General features: G+C 45.3%; 1 protein-coding gene across 1 annotated transcript in view; it reads right to left on the reverse strand.

Moving 5' to 3' along the window:
- Positions 1-24,574, reverse strand: part of a2m1 (alpha-2-macroglobulin 1) — a 67,336-nt gene extending 42,762 nt beyond the window's left edge. Inside the window, exons 1-16 of the mRNA XM_087841254.1 lie at positions 24,133-24,574; positions 21,925-22,099; positions 19,763-19,925; positions 16,897-16,949; positions 16,073-16,093; positions 14,253-14,421; positions 14,057-14,141; positions 13,547-13,667; positions 13,335-13,449; positions 13,139-13,248; positions 11,335-11,490; positions 10,533-10,769; positions 10,292-10,355; positions 4,932-5,077; positions 4,655-4,804; positions 2,700-2,948 (exon numbers count right to left, since the gene is read on the reverse strand). Of these exons, the coding sequence (XP_087697380.1) occupies positions 2,700-2,948; positions 4,655-4,804; positions 4,932-5,077; positions 10,292-10,355; positions 10,533-10,769; positions 11,335-11,490; positions 13,139-13,248; positions 13,335-13,449; positions 13,547-13,667; positions 14,057-14,141; positions 14,253-14,421; positions 16,073-16,093; positions 16,897-16,949; positions 19,763-19,925; positions 21,925-22,099; positions 24,133-24,209 (2,091 nt within the window). The 5' untranslated portion in view covers positions 24,210-24,574. The remainder of the gene's footprint in view (positions 1-2,699; positions 2,949-4,654; positions 4,805-4,931; positions 5,078-10,291; positions 10,356-10,532; positions 10,770-11,334; positions 11,491-13,138; positions 13,249-13,334; positions 13,450-13,546; positions 13,668-14,056; positions 14,142-14,252; positions 14,422-16,072; positions 16,094-16,896; positions 16,950-19,762; positions 19,926-21,924; positions 22,100-24,132) is intronic.
- Positions 24,575-24,940: the final 366 nt, after the last annotated feature.

Raw genomic sequence — 24,940 nt, forward strand, 5'->3', positions numbered from 1 at the left:
AGCGAGATAAAGACACCAATAGAGACTCGGGAAGAAAAAGCATAAATGGTAAAGACAGAGATACAGCAATTATTTGTTTATTTATTTTTAAATACAAGGACAAAGACACAAAAGAAGATTTGGAGATAGATGGAGAGAAACAGAAACAAGTAAAGAAGGAAGAAGAGTGGCAAAATTGACAAAAAAAACAAAACAAAAAACAAAACAAAGAACAAAAACCATACAGTTGGAAAGAAGGATGTGGTACAGCTAAATGATACCAAACTTTGGTTCGAAGAGTGTGAAAGACCTACAGAGAAAAAAAGATATCTAGATATAGATCATATGAATATCTAGATAGACATATAGATAGATATGACATTACTTCCGGTGCAAACATCATGGCGCCCCTCCAGGCAGACGTGTTTGCTTGCTCCACTCTCAGATGCCAACTTGTTGTTGTTTGTTTTTTGTTCTTTTTGCACTGGATAAGTGCTGTGCACTGTTAACATATCCGAGACAGGCACTGCTGGACATCGGTAACTCACACAATCGTCCGGACTGTACCCTTCCACCGGACTGTACCCTTCCACCGGACTTGAGGGGGGGATTCCATGTGTTCACTGGAGTTTTTAATCCTAAAAGGTCACCCTTACTATCTGCAGCGGGAGTTCTCAGCTGGGTTTTTGGCCATTGTTTACATCCAGCCGCAAGCTGACTCCGCGGCAGCGCTCGGCCAACTCCATGACGTCATCAGCGCATTAGAGACAACTCATTTAGATGCTGTTTTTATCGTCACCGGTGACTTTAATAAGTGCAACTTACGGACTGTACTCCCAAAATACCACCAACATGTGGCCATTCCTACCCTTGACAAGAACACCCTGGATCATGTTTACAGTAACATATGTGGTGCATATAGGTCTGTACCACGCCCCCACTTTGGACAGTCTAACCACATCTCTTTGTTCATGTACCCGGCTTACAGGCAGAAGCTGAAACAAAGAACCCTGTCATCAAACCTGTTAAACTGTTGACCCCAGAGACTGAGAGCATCCTACAGGACTGTTTTCTCAAACAGACTGGGATGTGTTTCAAACTGTAGCCACCAAGGAGAACTGCTCTGTCAACATACAGGACTATGCTGAATATGTCACTGGGTATGTCAGCGCCTGTGTTGACAATATTGTGCCCACCACACACGTCAGGAAGTCCCCCCCAAACAGAAGCCCTGGATCAACAGTCAGGTACGACACATGCTGCGTACTCAGTCTCTCGCATTTAGATCAGGGAATGAGACGGAGTACAAAGCTGGGACTGAAGAAAGCCATTACAGCAGCTAAGAGGCAGTACAGAGAGAAGCTGGATGGCTTCTACTCTTCTGCTGACCCCAGGCGGATGTGGCAAGGCTTACAGCACATCACAGAGTACAACACCATCAGCTCTGCAGGCGGTCTACGGAATGACCTCAATGGATTTTACACCCACTTCCGAGACCCCTCCAGACCTCACAGACCTTCACCCAACGCCCCCCCATAGACCAGTTGCACTCACTCCAATCATTACAAAGTGCTTTAAGGGAGTGGTGTAACATCCCAGACACTCTGGATCCCCACGTCAGACCCCATCGCTGCCGCTCTTCACTATTCCCGCTCCCATCTGGAAAACAGACTCATACATCAGGGTACTTTTCAATACGGTCATCCCACACAAACTCACTTACAAGCTGGCAACACTCGGCCTGCACACCACCCTCTGTGACTGGCTACAGGACTTTTTGACAGGTAATAATAATAATAATAATGATAATGGATTGCATTTATATAGCGCTTTTCGGGACCCCTCAAAGGCCCGAGTCGGTCAGGATCGGCAACAGGACCAGCATTATTACAAACACTGGCGTTCCACAGGGTTGTGTCCTCAGTCCCATCCTCTACACCCTGTACGTCTCCAATAGGGATAGCACCATACTGAAGAGTGCGGACGATACTGCAGTGATTGGTGTGGAGAGGGCGAGCAGCTTTAGATACCTGGGCGTCTACATCAGTGAGGACCTCACCTGGACACTGAACACCACACAGCTGGTCAAGAAGGCTCAGCAGCTGCTGTATTTCCTGAGGAGGCGGCAACACTACTGCAAACGCCTGCAGAGAGTGATAATAACTGCGGAGAAGATCATCAGGACTCCGCTGCCCTCTCTGCAGAGTATCTACCATCACAGAGTCCAGAGGAGAGCTGCCTCCATCCTCAAAGGCCCCACACACTTCCAACACCGACTGGTTACACTTCTGCCCTCGGGGCGGAGGTTCAGAAGTGTGAAATCCAGAACATCTCGACTCAACAACTCCTTCTTCCCCACTGCTATCAGACTCCTGAACAACTTCTAACAGTAATAATCATTTTTGCACATCAGGTCATCTCACATATCAAACCAGCATATTAAGCTCATAGTTCTTTTGCACACAAATCTATTTAATACTTCATTTTTTTGTCTCCATTTATTTATTCATACTATTTGTATTTATCTGTTCTAGTTCTATTTGTACATATTATCCGGCATCCGTGTGTGGACAGCAGAGAAAGAAGAGAAATGCTTTTCTTTGTACACATCACAATAAACGCTTTGAATCTTTGAATCATGTCTTCTGCAGCTAATAGGAGACATTAATACTACTGTGTAGTTTCAGTCAGACATCAGATTAGATGAACAAATGTTTTACTTTAAAGATGCTGTAGACGTCATTCTTCTGTCTGCCTGGTCCATAGTAGATCGAGCGCGTTTCTCGCCGTGCTCCCTGATTGTCGCTCACAATGGCCGGTGTTGGCGGTGCTGTTGGCAGTGCTGTTGTCTCCAAATCTGCATCTATTACCATATCTGGCACTGGCAAGGAGTAGCAGGGATATGACTCTGGGTCCTCAACATCATAGGAGTACCCAGACAGCTTCTCCACAGGCAGCTGACTATATACCTGCATGAAAACACATCTGTACGTGAGCCTGGTGGGGTGATAGCGGTGATCTTTTTCTCTTATCATCCATTAGCAGCAAACCACTTACATAGATTATTGTCTACTCTCTAGGAGCACTCAGGTGTAGGAAAAAAGTGCTTGTATTAGTGGGTTTGAATGGGTGAATGAGGCATATAATAAAATATATTATGTAGCTGCCATCACCAGTGTGTGAATGTGTGTGTGACTGGATGTGTAAAGCGCTTTGGGGTCCTTAGGGACTAGTAAAGCACTATACAAATACAGGCCATTTTTATATATTTGCTTTGATGCAAATGAAGGTGACAACAGATGCTGGAGAAATAACACTACCGACTAAAAAAAAGATGGTTTTGGAGGTGATGGCCACAGCCCCCCAGGAGCTAGAGGCAGACAGAGATGGAATCAGGAAAACTGCATCATCCACAGCCCTCAAGAGGATTTTAATTTTTAACTATGATTCTTGGTATTATTGTGAATCCATCCACCAAGACTCAAAAGTGACTATACAATTTATAGGCAAGGCCTGTTTGCTAATTACTAAAATAAAGAGTCGTTTCCTAATGTTCAACTTTCACACAGGAAGTCTCAAAAGGTCCAAATAGATGTCTGTACAAATAAAAGAAGCCATCATTTCACTGAAAAAACAAAATAAACCTATCAGATACAAAAACTTCACGAGTGGCCAAATGACCCATTTGGTGCATTCTTAACAATGAAGGAATACTATATATATATAAGCTAGGTCAACACCACCAAAAACCATGGAAGACAACCGAAGCTGATGATCAGATTTGTTCCCTCGGTTAAGAAAAACCCTTTTACACCATCTAGCAGTATCACGAGAAACCCTGAGGCGGTAGACCGCCGATTGTCAAAGTACATATTCAGTAGACACTTTCATGAATGGGAATACAGGGTATACAACAAGATGCAAACCACTAGTTACACTCAACAAGAAGGCCAGATTGGACTTGACTAGAAAACATGTATGAGACCCTAAACGGGTATTTTGACTGACGAAACCCAACATAAACCTGTAGCAGAATGACCTGAAGAGAAAAGGAGAACAAATAAGGATCTGGAGCATACCATATCATCTGTCAAACATGGTGGAGGCCATGAGGAACTGGGCCATTCATGTTTACTGATGATGTGACTGCTGATAGATGTAGCAGGATGAATTGTGAAGTGTACAGAGCTGCACTCTATGCTCAGATTCAGCCAAATGCTAGAAAACAGATCAGTTTAGGGCAAATGGATAATACCTGCAAAAACAATCAAAGACTTGTCAAGGTAAAGAAATGAGATACTCTTCAGTTGTGAAGTCAGACACTGAAGACAAAACCAGCCTCAACTGAAGGCAGTCAAGGCCAAAAAAACAGCTCAAGGGAGAAAACACTACACTGGTTGATGTCGATGGGTGTGAAAGCAATCTTTGACTGCAAAGGATTTTCATCAAGCAATTAAAAACAATATTTCTACTTCAATGTATGTTAGTTTGTTCAGATACTTTTAAACTTCAAGAACTTGAATATTTAATTGATTAAGAGCCAACAGGTCTTCCAGTGTTTTCCTATTTCTATGCATTTAATTTTTTTGAGTGGTGTAGAAAGTAGAAGATGTTACAAAACCAAACTATAGTAATGGTAGTGTTCTTAATATGGATCAAAGTAGGATTGTCGTACATAGCTGACAGTAAGTTCCTGCTCAGCCTGGAGCAGCAGGACGCTCTGGTCAATAGCTCTAACAGAGCACAAGGAGCCAGGGTGAGCCTTGAGACTGAGGGTGGTCCTCTCTGCTGGAAGCTCCTGGAGGGAGGAGAACTTCAGAGACACCTGTGTGGGAGATACCGAGGCGGAGAACAGATTAAGCCCGTCTATCCTTATGTTAGCTCTCTAAAATGCACACATCCTTCACTACATTCCCAGGTGGCTTTGAGGTCTTAACTTGGTAATGTACTACCTTGTTATTGAGGCAGAGCTGAACAGGGAAGTCATGACTGTCAGCAACAGCCTCTCCACTGGGCATCAAAGTGTAAACGACCACCTGGGCAAATGGTGCCAGGTCTGACATCCGAGTGAGCGGCACGGACATCTCCCCTTTGTTGACTGAGGAAGAACCAAAGAAAGCATGGCAGCAATTATCAAAATAAACAAGATAATACTGAGTCACGTGACTAATGAGCAAATCAGCTACATTACTAGCATGAAGCTAAACTTGCAAAATATAATTAGATAATCAAGAACGAACAGTTATATCTATAACTTCTGTTTCCTGAAGGAGAGGAACGAGGTACAACACATAAGTATAGCATATCACGCCCTCGCGTGTCCTGGCTGAAGAAACCTTTATTCACGCCTTTAAGGCAGATGACCTGTGATGACAGGCACATGGCCCCGCCTGCACATATAGCCGCTGTCATCACAGTCATCCCTCAGTTCGATAGCCGCTCTTCACCGAGCCAAGCAGCACAGTGGGGCCACCTTGTGTTGTACCTCGTTCCTCTCCTTCAGAGAACAGAAGTTATAGATATAACTGTTCGTCCCTTACAGTTGATTCACACGGTACAAGTATGGGAGAAATATACACACCCTGCAGAGCAGCCACCAAACTGGCATCGGACCACCACCATGTTAGTGAATGCTAGACCCACCAGAAAGGACAGCATGAGCCACCGAAGGGGCTGTGACGTCCAACTGATAAAACCGCACAAAAGTGTCCAAGTAGTTGCAGCACAAATATCACCTACAGGCACCCCCTTAAAAAGAGCACATGAGGTTGCCATCCCCCTGGTGGAATGAGCTCTCACCCCCAAGCAAGACCTTTGGTGCTGTACGCCAGTGAGATAGCTTCTATAATCCAGTGGGACATCTTCTGTTTAGACAGAGCTCTACCTCTATTTGGATTAGCGAAGCAGACAAACAGCTGGTCACATAAACGCACATTCTGAATGCGCTCAATGTAGGTACGGAGCACATGCACTGGACAAAGAGAATGCATCCTCCTCTGCTCCTCAGGTGCAAAAGGAGGGGAGCAAAAGCTCAGCAACTCAAACTCCATTGAGTTATAAGCTGCAGGAATGACCTTGGGAAAATACAACTTTGTGCCATCAGGAGAGAGAACTGTGTGTAGCAGGGATGCACAGACAGCGCATGAAGGTCACCCATTCGCTTTGCCGAAGCCAAAGTGAGAAGAAACGCAGTCTTATATGAAAGAAATTCCATATCCACAGACTCAATGGGTTCAAACGGGGGGCTACAAAGGGCCTCCAGCACCAAAGACAAGTCCCAAGCAGGGACACTGGACTTAAGCACGGGTCTCAGCTGGCGAACTCCCTTCAGAAAACATATGGCGAGGGGATGTGCACCTGGTGTCACCCCATCAAAGCCAATATGACAAGCAGATATAGCTGCTAAATAAACCTTAATTGTCGAAAATGAAAGGCCCTTATCCAGCAGCTCCTGCAGGAATGTCAAAACATCCACAATAGAGCACTGAAATGGGAGAGTGTGGCGGTCCTGGCACCATTGCTCGAAGGCTCGCCATTTGTAAGCGTACAAGCCTCTAGTGGATGAGACCCTAGTGTTCTGGATTGTCGCTATCACACTAGGTGGCAAACCCTTAGCAATCAAGTTTAACCTCTCAGCAGGTAAGCATGAAGGTGGCACAGATCCGGGCGCGGGTCCTCCCGCCTGAGAGAGGAAGTCTGTGCGGAGAGGAAGCTGCCAAGGACTTGGTGCCAGAAGGCTGATAATCTCTGCATACCACGACTTTGTGGGCCACCAAGGGGCCCCTAGAATCAGAGACACTGCCGTTGCACTCTTTCTAGAACTGGAGATATCATTTCCACTGGGGGAAATGCATACAGGAGCACGTCTCGCCATTGGTGCGCTAGCGCGTACATGCCCAAGGGTGCATCGTGGTTGATTATGGAGAAGAACAGGGGGGCAGTGAGTATTTACCCTGGAAGCAAAAAGATCTACTTGCGCCTTGCCAAATAGATCCCAAATCTGAGCCACTATTAAAGGGTGTAACCTCCATTCTCTCACCAGAGGACGCCCCCTGGAGAGAAGGTCCGACCCCAGGTTCAGGTGGCTCGGGGCATGGGTGGCTCTTAGAGACAGAAAATGAACACTGGACCATAACAGCAGAGAGCGAGACAGCTTCAACAGGGGAAGAGAGCGTGTTCCTCCCTGCCTGTTTATGTAAGACACCACTGTTGAATTGTTTGTCCTGACTAGGAACTGCTGTCTGTCCAGGACTGGATGGAAATGTTTGAGAGCTAAGAACACTGCTAACAGCTGTAAGTGGTTGATGTGCAGCTCGTGCTGGGCGCTGGTCCAGATCCCTCTCACTGATGCACCCTCGCACAGCGCTCCCCACCCAGTTAGGGAAGCAAACACAGGCAGTGAGAGAGGGTCCAGCATTGAAAAGCTCTCATCTTTAAAAGTCCAAGTGGCACTACGGCAATCATAGATGCCATCATGCCCAAAAAAAACGTAATATAGTCTGGAATCCGCATCCCAGCTGAAACTGAGCGAGGCGGCGATGAAATGCAGTCCATTCTGTGCTCCGACAAACGTGCGCAGCTGGAAAGGGAGCACATTTCCAAACAAGCAAGGAAATCTGCTGACTTGGATGCCTCTCTCTCTGATGGTCGCTAGTGCTACCTCGGCACTTTTCGCACAGATGTGAGGAGCGAGCGACAGCCTGAACGGTAGCACCAGGTATTCGTAGGCTACGCCCTCGAATGCAAACCTCAGAAACTGCCTGTGTTTCGGGTGTATAGCCACATGAAAATAAGCAGCTGTTAGATCGACTGTTGCAAACCAATCTCCCGGGACGACTGCATTCAAGAGCTGTCCGAGTGTTAAACTTGCATGTTCGTAGATACTTCGTAGAGACCCCAAACTGCAACCGGTAACCCATGGCAACAGTTCACAGCACCCACGAAGAGGGGGCGCAAGCATGCCACTGAGGAAGTGAGCAGCCAGCCAGCTGATCTGCAGCACCACCAGTGAGACACTGTCGCCCCTAGTGTGTCTGCAGGGAAATGCATCACCTGTGTGACCTGCCTCATTCTGCCTGCAGGCTGAGCATTTGTGATTGTTTGAGAATAAACACTCTTTATTGCTGTAACATGGGAACATGTACATTCATACATTTTATTGGAGGCACCTTACTGGGGCACAGCAACGGATCAACAGCGGGAACACTTGATGTGGTCACCTGAACATTCAACACACCTGAACAGGGAGTTACCATCCTAGGAATGTGCAGCGTCTCTGGAGCAGCAATAGAGGTAAAAGCAGCGTCTCCCTGATGCTGGACCCCTTCTCCACTTGAAACCACAGCTAGGAGGGCTGAGGCTTCTTCCTCCTGGGCGCCGGGTCCTGCTACCGGCCCGAAAGTGGGCCTTTCCTCCAAGCTGGCTGGCGCAGAACTCAGACCGGGAGCACCCACTGGAGGCACACCAACCACAGCAGCGGGCAGCAGTCCCTTTCCAGTCGGCAGAGGAGCGACAGCCCTGTGAGAGCTAGCTGCAGGCTTGAGCTTCAACTGACGTCGCACAGAGTTTGTCTGCTTCTTCCTTATGACTTCAAGCGAGTGTCCGAATAACCCAGTCCAGCCACTGGTTTATCCAGATATACAGCCCTGTCCCTATCCGGGACATCACAGAGGGTGAGCCACTGGTGCTTCTGCACCAATGCTGCCGAAGCCATCCCTCTGCCCAGGGAGAGCGCTGCACAGCAGGACACACGGAGGGTGTAATCTGTGGCGACTCTGACCTCTTTAAGAAGAGGTGCAAGCAGGATGAGCCCAATAAATCTTCTCCAGCTGCGACTCAGAGAATCTGCAGTGCTTGGACAGCAGAGTTGCGGGGCACATAAGCAGCCAGAGATGGCTCCATAGGGGTGGGTTAGCTAGGCCAGCTTCCTCTGCGCCATCGCCGACCGACGCAGCAGCGGCGGCAGATTGGGCCGACAATGGCCTCTCCTGCTCATCCTCCGACAAACCATGGATGTCCAGGCTGATGTCCAGCATGTCATCGTCTTCCTGGGGGGACGATGACATGCTGGCGCTCCTGCATGGTTCCAGCTCGTCTTCGGTTAACCCATCAACATATTCCATGTGGTCAGCCCAGCTAATTGTGGGGCACACCGACCGGATAATCCTTGTCCTCAGACTTGGAAGAAGCCGGGACTCCAGACACAAAGAAGTGAGGGTCGTGATGTGTGACAGCCGTCCGTCCCAGCACCTTTTCCATAAATGTCACCCGTCTTTAAAGGGTCGAGTGCGGACCTGGCACAGGCTTTGGGCTCCGTCAACACTCTCATAGCGTGAAAGATCCCAGGCAGACAGGGCAGGCATCGTGCTGGTTGCTGTCACCCCTGAGGACAGGGAAGGACAGGGGCGAACAGAAGATTTCTGCTTTGCTCGCTTCAGTTTGGAGTCCATTCCAAAACGCAAAGTAAAAGGCTGCACAGGAAAACTCTGCGGGTAGCTTACTCACCAACTGCGTGGTAGAGGCCAACACCAATGGGCAGTTAAGCTAAGTGCAAGTCAGCAGATAACAGAGCTAACTAGCCCAACTCACCAGAGGTGTTCTCAATGAAGTGACGAGCGTAAGAACTGAGAGATAAATGGTAAATGGCCTGTATTTGTATAGCGCTTTACTCAGTCCCTAAGGACCCCAAAGCTCTTTACACATTCAGTCATCCACACATTCACACACTGGTGATGGCAGCTACATTGTAGCCACAGCCACCCTGACAGAGGCGAGGCTGCCGGACACTGGCGCCACCGGGCCCTCTGACCACCAACGGGTGAAGTGTCTTGCCCAACGACACAACGACCGAGATTGTCCAAGCCGGGGCTCGAACCGGCAACCTTCCGATTACAAGACAAACTGCCAACTCTTGAGCCACAATGATTGTTGACAGGGTTATATGTGCAGGCAGGGCTGTGCGCATGTCATCACAGGTCATCTGCCTCCCATGTTTCTTATATATAAATATACCACTATTTACTGAGGACCATTTTGGACAACATATACTGTACTCCACATTACAAAGTGGATGCATAGCATTGCATAAAATGGCCTTGTTTATGATAACTAAAGGTATATTTGACCACTGATGCAGACTCTGATAGTTTTTTGACATTAGGGCTAGATAGCTAACAGTAGAATACTGAAATTAGTGGATGACCTGCTCTACCACAACCTCACCCCTACATGCTTTGATGCAACTTTAAAGGGCTTTTTTCATAGGACGTCTAACTCTACTGTACTTCAAAATTAGCTTTCGTCTTGTTCATACCAATTCCCACTTTGACAGCCACTGGGATACGACCATGCTGCACTACTGAACCTCTGGACTGCACCTGCAAAGAAAGACAGAAACTTCACTATGAGGGTGTGTTTATGTATATCTGCAATACAACGTGTGCACAAAAGTCTTTAGAGAAAAATCATTTAGACTCAAGCTACAAACATGCAGATCACCAAAATATGTTTCAATGAACACTGGGTGGGTTCACGCCACAATCCCTTACACGTACCAGATAAAAGAAGTCGAGGACCTCCTGCCCTTTCACCAGCTCCTCTCCCTGGATGATGTACTGGGCACGCACAGTCGCTTCACTGTCACAGGGCAGCTTACTGCTGGCCTGCATGAGCTTCAGAAAACTGCTACTCTTGGAGTAAAACGCTGTGACATGGTGGTGGCTCGCCCTGTAGTTTGGTCTCCTCAAACCATAAACATAATGGTCATGCTCCGTTGTATTTTTTGAACTCGCCTGTTGACAAAGTGAGGTCAAATATCAAATCCCTACTCTTCACATTAGACCAGTGTTTCCCAACCAGTGCGCTGTGACCGTGGAAGATTATCTGGTTCCATCTGATCAGTGATCGCCGTGACGGGCAGAACAATGACATTCTCTTCCACTAGAGGGCCACAACTACCTGCTCTAATTAAATCTGTTGCCAACTGCCAGCAAAATAGAAGATGAAGAAGAAATTACATAATAGTTGTGCTGTGACTGACACAGCGCAGCGCATACTAGCAATAGATAAATATTTGAAAGAAAAAGTAGAAACCTCTGACCCAGATGAAGGCCCTAGCATGAGGGGTGGTCAGAAGAAGCAAAAAGGTAACTGGGGACAAACCGAGCCAATACCGCTACACCTGATGTGCGGGGAAAATAATCAATATGCTTTTTGTGATATTTTTGCTGCCGTGTGATTTTTCTAACGTGAAATATGTGCCGTGTCTCCAAAAGGTTTGGAAACACTGGAGACACTTAGACACTTGAAAATAATAAAATATTAAAAAGTAACTAATTTCATTACAATGTAACCAACCTTCAGATGCACACTGTCCTTCCAAAGAGACGTGCCCAGAGAAAACAAAGCCACGCCATTCACGTCTGTGGTGAGCTCTAGTTTCAGTGAGCTACCAACAAACAAGTACACTGCCTCATTGGCAACAGGCTTGTTGTCTGGACCAACAACTTTGATCTGTGAACAAGACAGAGTAAGAAGTTGTAACAAGACTCGCACATCTCCGTAATAATGATTGTTATTGCCCTTGATTAGCTTCCTCTGCATGACTCAAAGCATCCCTAAATACTATTTCATACATCTAGTTACTAGGGGTGCAACAATACTCGTATCAATATTGAACCGTTCGATACAGTGCTTTCGGTTCGGTACGCATATGTATCGAACAATACAACATTTGTAATTTATTTTATCAACTTTTCTTCTGACGGTGCTGTCTGTGTCGAGCGCTCAGTGGATCTGCGCTCGACAGTGCAGCCTAGGCGGAGTACAGTGTTGCCAACTTAGCGACTTTGTCGCTATATTTAGCGAGTTTTCAGACCCCCTAGCGACTTTTTTTCTAAAAAAAAGTCGCTAAAAAAAGACGTGAAAGACATTACAAAAAACAATAATTGCTAAAAGAAATTTAATTTGTAGTTCTAAATAAATTCTAAATGCATTTAGGACATTTTTTGCTCACTTTATGTCTCGTCCACGATGTTATTTCTCTCTCCAGCAGCGTAGGTTACAATTACATTAGCATGACAAATTATGCAAATTAGGTGATGACGTCATTTAGCGACTTCTAGCGACTTTTAGGACAACCAATAGCGATTTTCCTTACTGAGGAGTTGGCAACACTGGCGGAGTAGTCGAACGCAGATCCACTGAGCGCAGCGCAAGCTAGCAAGACAGAAGTTAAGCTCCTTGCAACATGGCAAATTGAACCTCCCCCACCCTCATTCAGATCTGGCGTTTGGAACTATTTTGGTTTTCATGTGACGTATGACCCTGAAGGTAAGCGCGTCATGGACAAAAGTAAAACAGTATGTCGGATGTGCCAGCAATGCTCAATTACATTGGTGGGAACTAGTGCGTTAGCGCAGTTAGCTCGTTAACGTGTTGGCCGTCCAGCCCCACGCACGGGGCGATCCGCGGTAGCTCGTTAACGGAGATTTGCCGTGTTGTGGCGTTAACGTCATTTCAGATTAACGCTGACAGCACTAGTGGGAACACAACGAATATGACTGCACATTTACTCCGACATCATCCTAGTGCAAAGACAAGTGGAAGCAGACAAAAACAACAAGCACGCATGCTACAAACTTTAGCCGAGTCATTTAGACAGCCGTTAGCACATGATTCTCCTTATGGGGACCTGATATGTTTAATATGCTGCTGAGAATATAGCCCAGAAGAAGCGTATAGTAGAGCTTTTATTTTGGAAAGAGACATTTCTCTGTAATAAACTCTCTTTTCCAAAGATGAGTGATTCCTCAATCAGATAGATTTATTATTTTTATTACTTTGTTGTTTCAGCAACATTAAATTTAAAAACTGTACTTTTGAGTTAAAATATATATTTATAATTTTAATAAATGACAAATTAAAAAGGCGTGAACATTTTTTTGTATCGAAAATATATCGAACCGAACCGTGAATTTTGTGTATCGTTGCACCCCTACTAGTTACATTGTAACAAATGCAATGTTACATCGTCCAGATTCATTCACGTCTTAGAATCTTTTGGGCTCCAGAAGAAACACGTCCACCTCACGGTAGGATCAGATGAGAAGCTCATGAATCCTGCTGTGCAATGTCCTGACAGCAGGATGAGTCTGGTTACCTTTCCTTCAAACGGGATGCCAGGCTTGTATGCCTCAGGTACGTCCTCGAAGGTGACCGTTCTGATGTCACAGGTGAAGCTGGTCTGCCCGTAGCCTTTAAGAATGACCCCTAGATGGTAGTTAGCATACAGATTCGCAGGTCATCAGGAATTCGCCGTGCTACGTTGATGAACAGTTGGCTTTTAGTCTGCCTACCTGTGCCATACTCTTCCATCTCAGCAGTCACCTCAAACGTGTCACCGTACATGTTCTTGTGCAGAGAAAACGCCGTCATGTTCACAGTGTGTGTAGCACATCCACTTTTATCCGTCTGGAAGATCACAGAAAGTGAACACCAAGAAAGTAACATCAGTGAAAAGGACTGACTGCAGCACAGTTAGCGTCTCTGTTAACATCTGAACACTCACAGTTAGTACGTAGGTCTCGCAGAGGTCTTCGTTTTGGGGAGATGAAAACCAGAAGAAACGGATGGCGTTTCTGCAGAACCGTGCCATCACCAAACCAATAACAGGTTTCCCATACGTGTATCTGTTAAGAAAACACACAAAGATGAGATTTGTTGGAACGGCCGGATCATGTTAGTTGTTGATGATGATGCCAGCAAGGTCAGGTCATTTAACAAACGTTAATTTTCACCTATGCCGGAAACATGACTGGTACAGAGTCTAGCCAGCCTCAGAGCTTTGCCTTTTCCCAGCTGGCCACTGTTAATAGTATGAATTATATAAATACTCAAATTCCTCTGGTAAAAAGTACTTTTATATCAAAGTACAGACAAAATAAGGAAAACATCATTGCTACAGGCAGTTTGTTGTTCCCACAAATCCAGACTCATCTTAGCACCAGCGCTGCCCAGCTGGATTTCCTTGAACCAACACAGACACGAACACCAGTTTCTGTTCGACTGGGACATTTACTTTCCACAAATCTTCAGTGCTGCCTCCTGATCCAGGACGGTAATCACACTGGGCAGATGAACCTTCACTTCATACTTTGGCAAAACTAGAGCAAAGGAAACAGAGTCAGATCTCCCCGTAGCTGAGCATTTACATAGACTGAGCTCGTAATCATTTCTGGTCTATAAGAGAAGACGCTTCATTTTTTTCCTCCCACCGTATTCTTTGATGTCAAAGCTGTGGGATATTTGTTCTCCCTTGTCTGTCAAGGCAGTGATGGTGTAGCTTCCTTGTACAGCCTCAGGAATCATGGGGTGTGAAAGATCAAGGATGCCGCCAACAACAGATTTATCCAGCCACTGGGCAATGCGGTTTGAGCTAGGATCCTACACAGAGTAAAGACAGAGGAGAATTTATTTAGGGATGTCAAATCAAACGAGCTCGTAGCTTCCAGCCTCCAGCTCCTCTGCTGGGACACAGAGATGTTACCAAGCCAGCCACCAGATGATCTCTGCTCTTTGTGGATTGTGGGTCGGCCCTGTGACATGGGGAGAAACAACACACACACATGATCCCTCATCTGAGACGGGCATGCCAGAGTGCTTCCTGGAGCCAGGCATGTTAGAAGGACAAGCTCCTGCAGGAGGGACCAGTGCAATCCAAACATTGCCCAAACTGACTGGAGTGACATTTATCTTAACGAGCTCTCGTTTGGAGAAAAGAACCTGTTACAGTCCTCCTGATGGTTGGCTTGTGTAATTAGGTCTGTGATTCAGAGTAGGGCTGGGCCATATCATACCGTTCACGGTAATACCGGTATAATGTTGGGCAACGATAGGAAAATGAAATATGGCGATAGAATATGGGTAAAACGCGCATGCGCAGTGCCTTTGTTTTCATACACACATGGAAGGAAAAAGCATGGCGGCAACGCAGAAGGAGAAGAGCGAAAGTGGATCGTTGAATGAAACGATGAACCTGAACTGGTTTGTAAAAATGCTGCAGCTTCACTGGTGTGGAACTGGTTTAGCTTTCGTCCGTCAGATACACAACAAAGCACTATTTTTGGTAGCACATGGTAGCGGGCCGTCGTTATTACCGTGTTGTTTGGAAAATATGACACTTAAAATCAATCCTTTGATTTTTCTGAAAGTCGACAGAGCCCCTTATAATCCCGTGTGCCTTATGTATGAACAATGGTTGTGTTTACTGACCTCGAAACGATTTTATGTGCACGGCGCTCGAAAATCTGTCACATGTTTCAGTACGACTTTGCTAAGCTACGAAGCCGCACCGCTTGATGGATTGTTGGAGCATTACGGCTATCGTAGGCGGAGCCTCGCGGAGTGATACGTACTGTGCTTCAACATAATGTTACCGTATTGTGTGTGTATAACCTCTTTTTAAGTGTTGTGGATATTATACATGGTTATCCTGAGGATATGTCGGCCAGTTTCCACTGGAAATGCCTTTTGGTTAAACTGTCAGCAAAGAGTTTGCATTTGCACTGTTACATTTTTATATAACTTTAATGCACATAAAAAACAGCTGCTTGTTTAAGTGAAAATACATTGATGGGTTTTTGCACTAATAAAGTTGTGGAGCTGTAAAGTATTTTGTCTCGTGTCAATTATATCGTCAGTTATATCGTTATCGCAAATTTTCAAATGTATATCGTGATAAATATTTTTGGTCATATCGCCCTGCTCTAATTCAGAGGTAGCTAAAGTCCTTCTTAGTCTTCACAACCAATGCAGTGCAGATCTCCAATCTACAATATTCTGTTGTAGATATCTTCTTAAACAGCACCACCCCAGAGAAGAGAAAGTAAATGGATGGGGGGGGGGGGGGGGGGGAGGGGGGGGGGGGGTGAGCAGTCTGCGCTTTAATTACATGTCATACAGCCCTCCCTCCATCGCCTCATTTCCTGCCTGCATCGTTACTCTCACAGAAGGCACAAACGGCAAAATCTTTCAAAAGAGCAAAACAGACATGTCAGCAGTTTCCAGGAGAGATGCCAATTTGAGTGTTTCTTACCTGCAGCGCCACTTCTTTATACTGAAAGAAAAAAAGAAGAGTTTACATTTAGTTTATCTGCACACAGAATTAACACAATAAGGACAATATATTAGAAACATATCAGTAAGGTGTCCTGATAAATGTTGCAATGACCGGTTCAGATCACACAGCAGAACCCAATTACTCAGCAAGCACACAGCACCGACTGTCCCGGTGACAGATGTGAAGGCGCCACACCCTGAAACAACACCACCACTGCCAGGTCTTATTTCCTAATTGGACGATGAGAGTCAAACAACACATCCTCCACGGCTGAGTTGTTACCGTGTTCCTCTGTGAAACACACGTGATATTTTGGCCTCAATTATTTCGTTCTTACATCTCCAACAGAGCGCCGGAAAGAGCAGATGCATAATGGCAGATAAAGTCTCACAACACTACAGCTGGTGGGAGTTACCACCTTCAAGCTGGCTACTTTCATCATGTGAAGCATCTGAACGGATTTCACGTGTTTTCATCCTCTCGTCCAAAAACGGAAAAGGCCCTGAGCCGCTATTGATTCAGATGTTTGGGTCAAATGTAGTGTGCGCCAAATGAACTCTGACAGCATGTTTATCACACTACTCCACACAGCGCTCCACACCCACGCTGTCTTCAAAATCAACAAACAGCCTTCCTTTCACCTCCCACTCTCCTGAACCAAAATAGACCTTACTCTCCAGATTCACCGACTGCCTGCTACAAATCACAGCAGATTATCAAGTTCGCTGCTTGAAATGACTCCACAAATGGCACAGCGGCACATGATTGTGACAGACGAGGACAAGTGGAGAGAAACGTACCACTCGTTCCACGGGGAGGAAATTGGCATCCATGGAGACGATCCGGAATTTGACTTTAAAAGAAAGAAAAAAATACATTATTATATTGTATTTTCAGTTATTGCACAAGTGGATAATGAGGGGAAGCAGAAGACAAAGGGAAAACGATCCTGGTGATAGCAGATGGACTAAAAAGAAGCAAAGTGTATGCAAGCACCAGAGTCTCTGTTTATACTCTAATGAATTAGGGCACATGTCAGATTCAGTGGGGAAAATGAATCATGTTGATATCTATACTGGTCACCGTGTTGGGAAAGGATGCCCCATCATTTGATGGAAATGAAAATCATCAGTCTGCAGATGGCTGAATAAAGAAAAACCCTGAAAATCAAAGTCAATGATGATGAAGACAAGTTTTACTGAAATGCAGCAACTCAGAACGGTGCAGCACTTTGTGTGACGCCCACGTGCTTGTCTGCATGCCTGACAGCATCCCGGAGGATCTCCTCCCACATCTGGACCAGGGAATCACTGAGCTCCTGGACAGTGTGAGGTGCACCTGAAACATGATGTCCCAGAGGTGTTGGTGTGCGATCTCGGTCAGGTCAATGTAGGTGCCAGTGCCTTCATCCTGCCAGGCATTGTTGTGTCCAGTCTAGGGTCTGAGGCCTAATGACAGTCAGGATGCTGTGGAGGTCTGTGTGTCCGTCCGTGGTTACGCCTCCAGTCATGCAGAACAACGCTACAGGCAGCATGTTCCCCACGGCTAGCCCACACCCTTTTACAACTGTCACATGTGCTCAGGCTGGACCTGAAGCTCGTCTGGGCACCTGCGGTGGACCTGACAATTATACTCGGGATTATACTGGAATACTAATAACACTTCCATAGGTATCAGTCGTGACACTGACGCTAGCCAAATTCAAAACTAGTGCAAAACAGAAAAGATGAAGAGGGAAAAATGTCAGTGACCTTCAGCTGTGAAAGCTTTCCCCTTTTGGCTCATTGTTGTCCCTGCAGCACACCTGTTGTTGCCTTCATTAACAACCCTGTCTGATACTTAACTGATCAGATCAACAAGTTTCAGTGACCTGGAATATGTATCGGATTAGTCTACGGTTGCTGTTTGCCTTTTTTACACAGACAAATATCTTAAAATGTATTTGCCTATTGTTGTAGGCAACACATTAAAAAACCAAAAAACATTTAAGGATTAGCTACCGATGACGTCACCTCAGCTTGAGCTGAGTGGTTCTGCCATTGGTTACGAAAGATGGATGTGTTGAGGAATGGCGGGTCTGACTGTGACACAGCCAATGATCTTCTGTTTTGAAATAATAATAATCATAATAATAATGGATTGCATTTATAAAGCGCTTTTCAAAGCACCCAAAGCGCTTTACAACTCCACTATTCATTCACTCTCGCATTCACACACTGGTGGAGGCAGCTACAGTTGTAGCCACAGCTGCCCTGGGACAGACTGACAGAAGCGAGCCAGGCACTGGCGTCATCGGCCCCTCTGGCCAACACCAGTAGGCGGTCTTGCCCAAGGACACAACGACCAGGACAGAGAGCGCGGGGATCAAACCGGCGACCTTTCGGTTACAGACGCGCTTCCAACCCCCTGTTCCACGGTCACCCCCCAAAGGTGGTATGGGTACGTTCACTCTGCATGTCTTGATGCTCAATTCCGATTGAAATGATTGAAATGCGATTGTTTTGTCTGCTCGTTCACACTACAAATAAAATGTGACAGCAAACGCGCTCTAGTGTGAACGCTCAAAGCGGCTGCATGCGCAAAAGCAGACGTCACACACAACGCGCTCTGTTTAGACCCAGAGCAAACAGTGTTATTTAACTGATGACCCTTAATATAAAGACTTCGGACTTCACGTTTCCCAATTTTGCTTTAAGTTATAAAGTTATTTACATTTGGCCTAATAATTTGGATACGGGTCGCACAGAGTCAAAAAAGTCGGATTTGATGCGCTTTCGCCTGCACTGTGAACGTAGCCTTTGATTTCCAAACAGACTAAATTTATTGCCACCTGGTGGCCTTCAGACAGAATGCAGGCTTAAGGCTCTTCTGTATCGGGTTCATTTTTTTGATGCTGCAGCTACATCCATGTTTTATTCCACGTGCGATTTGGCGGGCGTGGCTTAGCTGGCCAAATAATACCAACTGAAAGCCGATTTCACAGTGACACGGTAAAGTGTAATGTTACTTCTGATTGGATCACCTGTGTCTGCAAATGGAAAGCGTGAGACAGATTAATGTAGTTAAAAATATATGTTACAGTATTCTTGTGGTTACAGCTTTGAACTTGTTTATAGAAGCTGACTGATGAGCTCATTTTGTTAAGACTGACACCAATTTATAAACTGTTATATGGGTAAAATTCATTTTTGATTTTTACTCAGACTCGTGAAAGTCTTTAAAGAGTCCTTACTGAAACACTATGACTATTAAAAAATAAACTTGTTTTACTGTCATAAGAAGCTGCAGAATACCCAAAAAGTTAAACTCCACTAGGCTAGATCATCTCATCTTAATCAGACTTATTCAGTGTTAGCAGCCTGCACTAGCGCTCGACGGCACTAAGTGGTTAAATAAACTCCTTTTCTCTTCACCCACTCAGCCTTTCCTACTTTAAATATAAACAGCCTCTCTCTAGGAGAGCACCCTTCTTCTGTGCACTGAACAGACAACAACCAGAAGTTATCAAGTTATGAAGTGCTGGCTCAGCGTTATGCAGATATATCAGACCGAAAATGTGCAAGCGCAGCAGAATGGGTAAGCAGTGCAGACGAGACGGCGCTGCAGTAGCGTGTCGCTCCTTCTACAACACAACAGCTCCAACACCTCCACACTCGCTCCACCTACCAGTCTGTCCAGGTTTGTAGATGGGCTTATCAGTCCGGACGATGTGGATGAAGGTTGGAGGCTCGATGACGACTTTGGTATTGGTACGCGTGCTCGTCAGATTGTTTTCATGGAAAATATTGACATAAACTGTTGCCACAATTCGGCTGCGTACTACAGGGACCTGCAACACCAGCAAACACACATTTGTCAGAGATGGAAAACGTTTCATGCAGAGCACAATCTGTACTTTCCCTCCACAGCCGCCGCTCATTTCCTTTTATTTTCAAAGATATACACACATATATATATATATATATTAGGGGTGGGGAAAAAATGGATACTGTGTAGCATGGTGATATTTTGTTTCTAATAATGTATGGATACAGGGACAGCAGAAATCGATATTTTGTTACAAAAAGGTTTTTGTGCTCTGACTTCAGAGCATGTTGATCCTTTTTCTGAGCAAGAATCCTGACATTCCTTCACTGTCCAAATGTGTTTAACTTGTTTTTGGCAGCAATAAACATGACAGTTCACTTATTTTAATTTAAGACATGTTTTATTTTAATTAAGTTTAAAACTTTTTTATTTAATGTAAAATTATATTTTGTTTTAATTTACTTTCAAATTCTTCAGTTGCTGAAGGGGCTGCATAGTTTTCATAAACTGCATAGTTCAGAATAGCTATAATTGTACCAGATGGTTGATTCAGTTAAGTTGGACTAGACTGTAATACAAACCGTTCAGTTTGTCAACAATCAAACTGAAATGAGAGAAAGACTGAGTGTGAGACTTTGATATTAGAGAAAATGAATATTGATAAAGTTTACCTTTATGTACAGAATCTGAATATCGCAAAATATTTTAAAAATTGCAATAATATCGTATCGTGTGTTAAGTATTGTGATAATATCGTATCGTGGGATGTATGGTGATTCCCACCTCTAGTGAAAGTGCAGCCAAACACATTGAAAGACTTTCAGAAAGTCTAATGCTGAAAACCACTTTAAAAAGTGACAGTGTTGGCCCGCTTCCTTGGACGCAAAACGTGTGGCAGCTCAAGACTTTTGCATCAAACGTGTCATAAAAAGCCATCTGAGCTGCGCTGCTCTTAGGGAACAATGTTGCACACAGTTAATTATGAAATGCTGTCACACTTGTGCATGTTTTCACTTGTTAATGCTGCTGTTACATAACAAGGACCAGAACCACTTCCAGACATGTCAAAAAGACTGTTGTGTTCAGATGTGTATTGTGAGGCTGAGCGCAGGGTTGGCTTCCAGAGGAATGCAGGTACATAGCTAGCCTCTGGCAGAAAGCGGTCTTTGTGCCTAGAGACAAAAACCAGTCCTGCAACAGGGCCAAATAGCAGGAACAAAGTGAAACTAAGTGCGACTGTCACAGAGGCTATTTGGGTCGGCGGGTCGTTCCACATCAATATGGAGCGAGGCCTGCAAGTTGCATAACAGCAAGCAGAGGTGTGACATAAAGCAGAGCTGCAATTTGCAGAGAACCCACTGAGGTTGGCAGGCTCAGTCATGGCGCCGGGAGGATAATTAGGTCCAAACTTGTGCCAAGATTTAAGCCATTAGCTTAATGGATGGTGATGGGAATTCTGCTTGGAAACCACGCTGGTGCATTTACTGTCTACAAACAACACGATACAAAGCTGTTGGTTTGTTTTTAAAACGTGAAATACCGCGAATCATTGTTCACGATTAGTCATGCTGGAGGTACATCATCGAAAAACAGCTGCGATTCAGCCAGAGGACGTTCTGAAGACAGTGTTTCATGGATCAGAGTGAATATTTGTTTACACCAGCTGTGCAGGAAACTTATTATTACTGTAAAAGGAAGCTGGTTTCACGGAGCTAGGGCTGATTGGTCTGTGTGTGATTTACACTCTGGCGTGATGGCGTGGGATAACCACCAAGCAGATTTCATTCACAAACAGAAACTTCTGTGTGGTTAGTGCTACGATTAAAATTTCAATCGCTTTATATCAAAAACATAATGAAATATTCCAGAAGAAAAATGTTCACCCAGTGAAATGTGTATTCCTGGGCTATGGTCTAATAGGACCCCACTCATCCTGAACTATCCCCCCACATGAAACTGGAAGTGTGGAGGGTGGGAGTCTGAGTATTCACAAGTTCTTTTGTGCGTTTCTTGGATCTGACCTGGAAGTTTAGGCAGCGGTAGAAGTCCTCGTTTACTTGCTCATCTAAGATTGTGACAGAGCCCTCGGTGAGGCCGATGACCATGCGCACAGGCTCAGTCAGGCCGTGAATTTGGGCACACAGGGTCTCCTGTTTCCCTGCAGTCACACGCGAACTCACAGTCACTGCATAAATCCTGCAAGGAGAAGAGAAAGTGCCCTCATTAAAACAAACCAAACTGTCAGCACTCGATTAAGTGAAAAGCTAGGAGAAAAACAATGCCAAGCATTAAAACATACAACCCAGCTCCATGTTAAACACACGTTTGATTTAGAGAGATAACCGCTAATGTTTACAAAGCAAACTTCTAGCGTGTTGCTACAGCTAGCTGGTAAATGGTCCAGTTAAAGAACTAAATGAGTAGCAGGGTTAAATCCTACAACCATCATCTGTTTCTTTGTTTCAAGGTGAAAGAGTTTGATTTAACCTCAAACAAAATCAGTTTCTTGTTCTCCAATATACAAGTTAACACCCTGCATGTGAATTATGTAGCTTCTAAGAGGAGTGTGCTAACAAGCTGCTACGTGAGACGTTAAAAGCATCTGATTACAGCAACACACAGACATTCAGTGAGCGACTCATCCTGTCACAGGTGTTTAACACTACACGGCTAGGTGACTGGAACCAGCACTGAAAACACCATCAAACATTAAAAGGACACAATTTACTTTTTCTGGAGGGAACCAGAGTTGTGCTATAGTTAGAGTCCAGTCTTCACTGAGAAGTCTGACTGGTCTGCAGTATTTGTTGAATCTATCAGCTGTCACATCAACAACTACAAACAGTGTTGATTTATTTCCACTGGCAGCCCTGCATGCCCATTCTGTAACCAGAAGGTCGATTCTGTTCATCTGGGTGTATTTTTCTTCCAAAAAGTCACCTGGATGCGTGATGAAAGTTAATCTCACAGGAAATGCTAGATCCAGATAAGTGCCAACAAGCATGCATCAACTCATTTTATAACCTCCCTTCACGATGTTTGACGATGATAATGGGACGTTGCTTTGATTCATCTTGGTTTCATCCGTTTCAGAAATGTACAGTGTATTCAGCCTTCTGCCATTACCAGAGGGGAGGAAGACAGGACAAAAGACACTATACTGAAAAGGAGAATGGTGTGTGAACACACAGTAGATGAAAAAGGGTGAATGAAGGAAGCGACTGTAATTCCTAAACAGTTAAAGCAACAGTTTTTATTTTAAAATCCACTGTGGTGGTAGAGAGGCAAATGTATCCAAAACATCAGTCATCTTCCAAACATTAACACTGTAACATGTAACAATGTAACAGAAATACTCCCCATTATGAATTTCTTCTTAATGTACCTGCTTGTGCACAACACATACAGAAACCGTGTGCACAGTATTTTTATTTCAACCCTGGAATCAAAAGGGAAGCAGAGTTCCAGTAACTCCTGTGTCCCCATGCCATCCTTCCTGCACAGCGGACATATTCATCCAAATAACCACACAAGGCCCATATAAGTCACATGTGCAAATGAACATTGGAAAACATCAGCAACAGCCATGATATGCAGCTTCTAACGAAGCACTCTGCTGGATTCTCTGTGTGGACGCTGCTTGGCACACAGGGGCCTGCTGCTGCCAATGAGAAATAAAGGACACATTTAATTGAGTTTTGGGTGGTGCTGCTGAGAATATTGATGCTGTTTTTGCCAGGGACGAAGTTGCACAATGATGAAAAGTCATTTGACTCCCAGTGTAAAGTATGAAAGGCATGCGAGCCGTGATGATTAAAGTTTAGAGCAAGCAAAAAAAGTCAGGATGTTTTTCGGCCTTCCGGTATCATGAAAATCATGTGCCATTCAGGTAAAGCCGAGAGCAGCTTATTAATCAAATGCTGGTAAGTTGTAGCGGATGGGACATGCGCGCACGCACGCACGCACACATAGTCTTTGCTCATTGCATAACACTGTCCTGTGGCCACACACTGGACTTTCTGCCTCACCAGTGCAATGGTGCAGGTTTTTCGTGATTACACCAGAATCGAGTGACAAATACATGATGAAGCTGCGCGTGACATTTTTTTTAAATAAAGTTTTCCAACACCACCTCGTGCAACTATTCGGACGCGTCTTGGCGCGAGGGGCAAGCCAAACTTTTGCGCAATGACATGCATGAGTTCCGTTAGAAATATACGTTTACTTACGTGTCGTTGAGCAAGGCCGATGTTTGCACGAGAGCTGATGAGAGTATGACAGCAAACAGCTGAAGGACATGTGCCATGGCTGCAGAGGAGAGTCGGTGCTTCGCGAGCAGCGACACGAGCGGAGCGAACCGGACTGCACCGGAGGAGGAGGACGGACTTACAACCCCAGGGCCCGGACCCAGAGAGAGAGAGAGGGAGACACCGAGGGATGTGCGTGGTACCAAGCAGCTGTAAGAGAGGGGGTCTGCTACAGTGATTTGCTGTTTTTACTGCAAACACCGCCACCCCCTCTTTGCGAGTCACTCCCCCCAACCTCGTTGGACCTTTGCAGCCGCCTCCCTGTTCCCGAAAGACTCACAAAAGTCTAATTACACGCGCGCACACAGAGTCCTGCCTGCGGACAGTGTCTGCTGCTCGAGTTTCTGAAGAATTTCGGGAAAGCCCAGTGGGGCTGAGACGAGAGTGGGTGGAGGTCTGATACAGTCGAGATGACCCTGCACTTTGAGCACCTGTTGGCCAATAACAGTCAACGGGGCTTAAAACAACACAGATAAGGCAGGGCCTCTGTGGACCTTAACTGTGTCCCCCAAAGCCTGCAGCTATGTGAGCTTTTCAGAGTTTTAGCATTTAGCTTTTCCCCCTAGAAACACTAAACACTAGGATTACAAATGTCCTGTGCGCTACCTTCACATGCAGGAGATATGAAGTTTTCTCAAATGATGAGAGCAATATTAAGCCCAATCCAATGTTTACCACCAGCAAACTCTTTAATCCCACTCAGCCTAATTGTTGTGCCCTGTCTTGTGTT

Source organism: Neolamprologus brichardi, chromosome 1 (assembly GCF_056152115.1).
Source record: "Neolamprologus brichardi isolate AB-2024 chromosome 1, ASM5615211v1, whole genome shotgun sequence".
NCBI lineage: Eukaryota > Metazoa > Chordata > Actinopteri > Cichliformes > Cichlidae > Neolamprologus > Neolamprologus brichardi.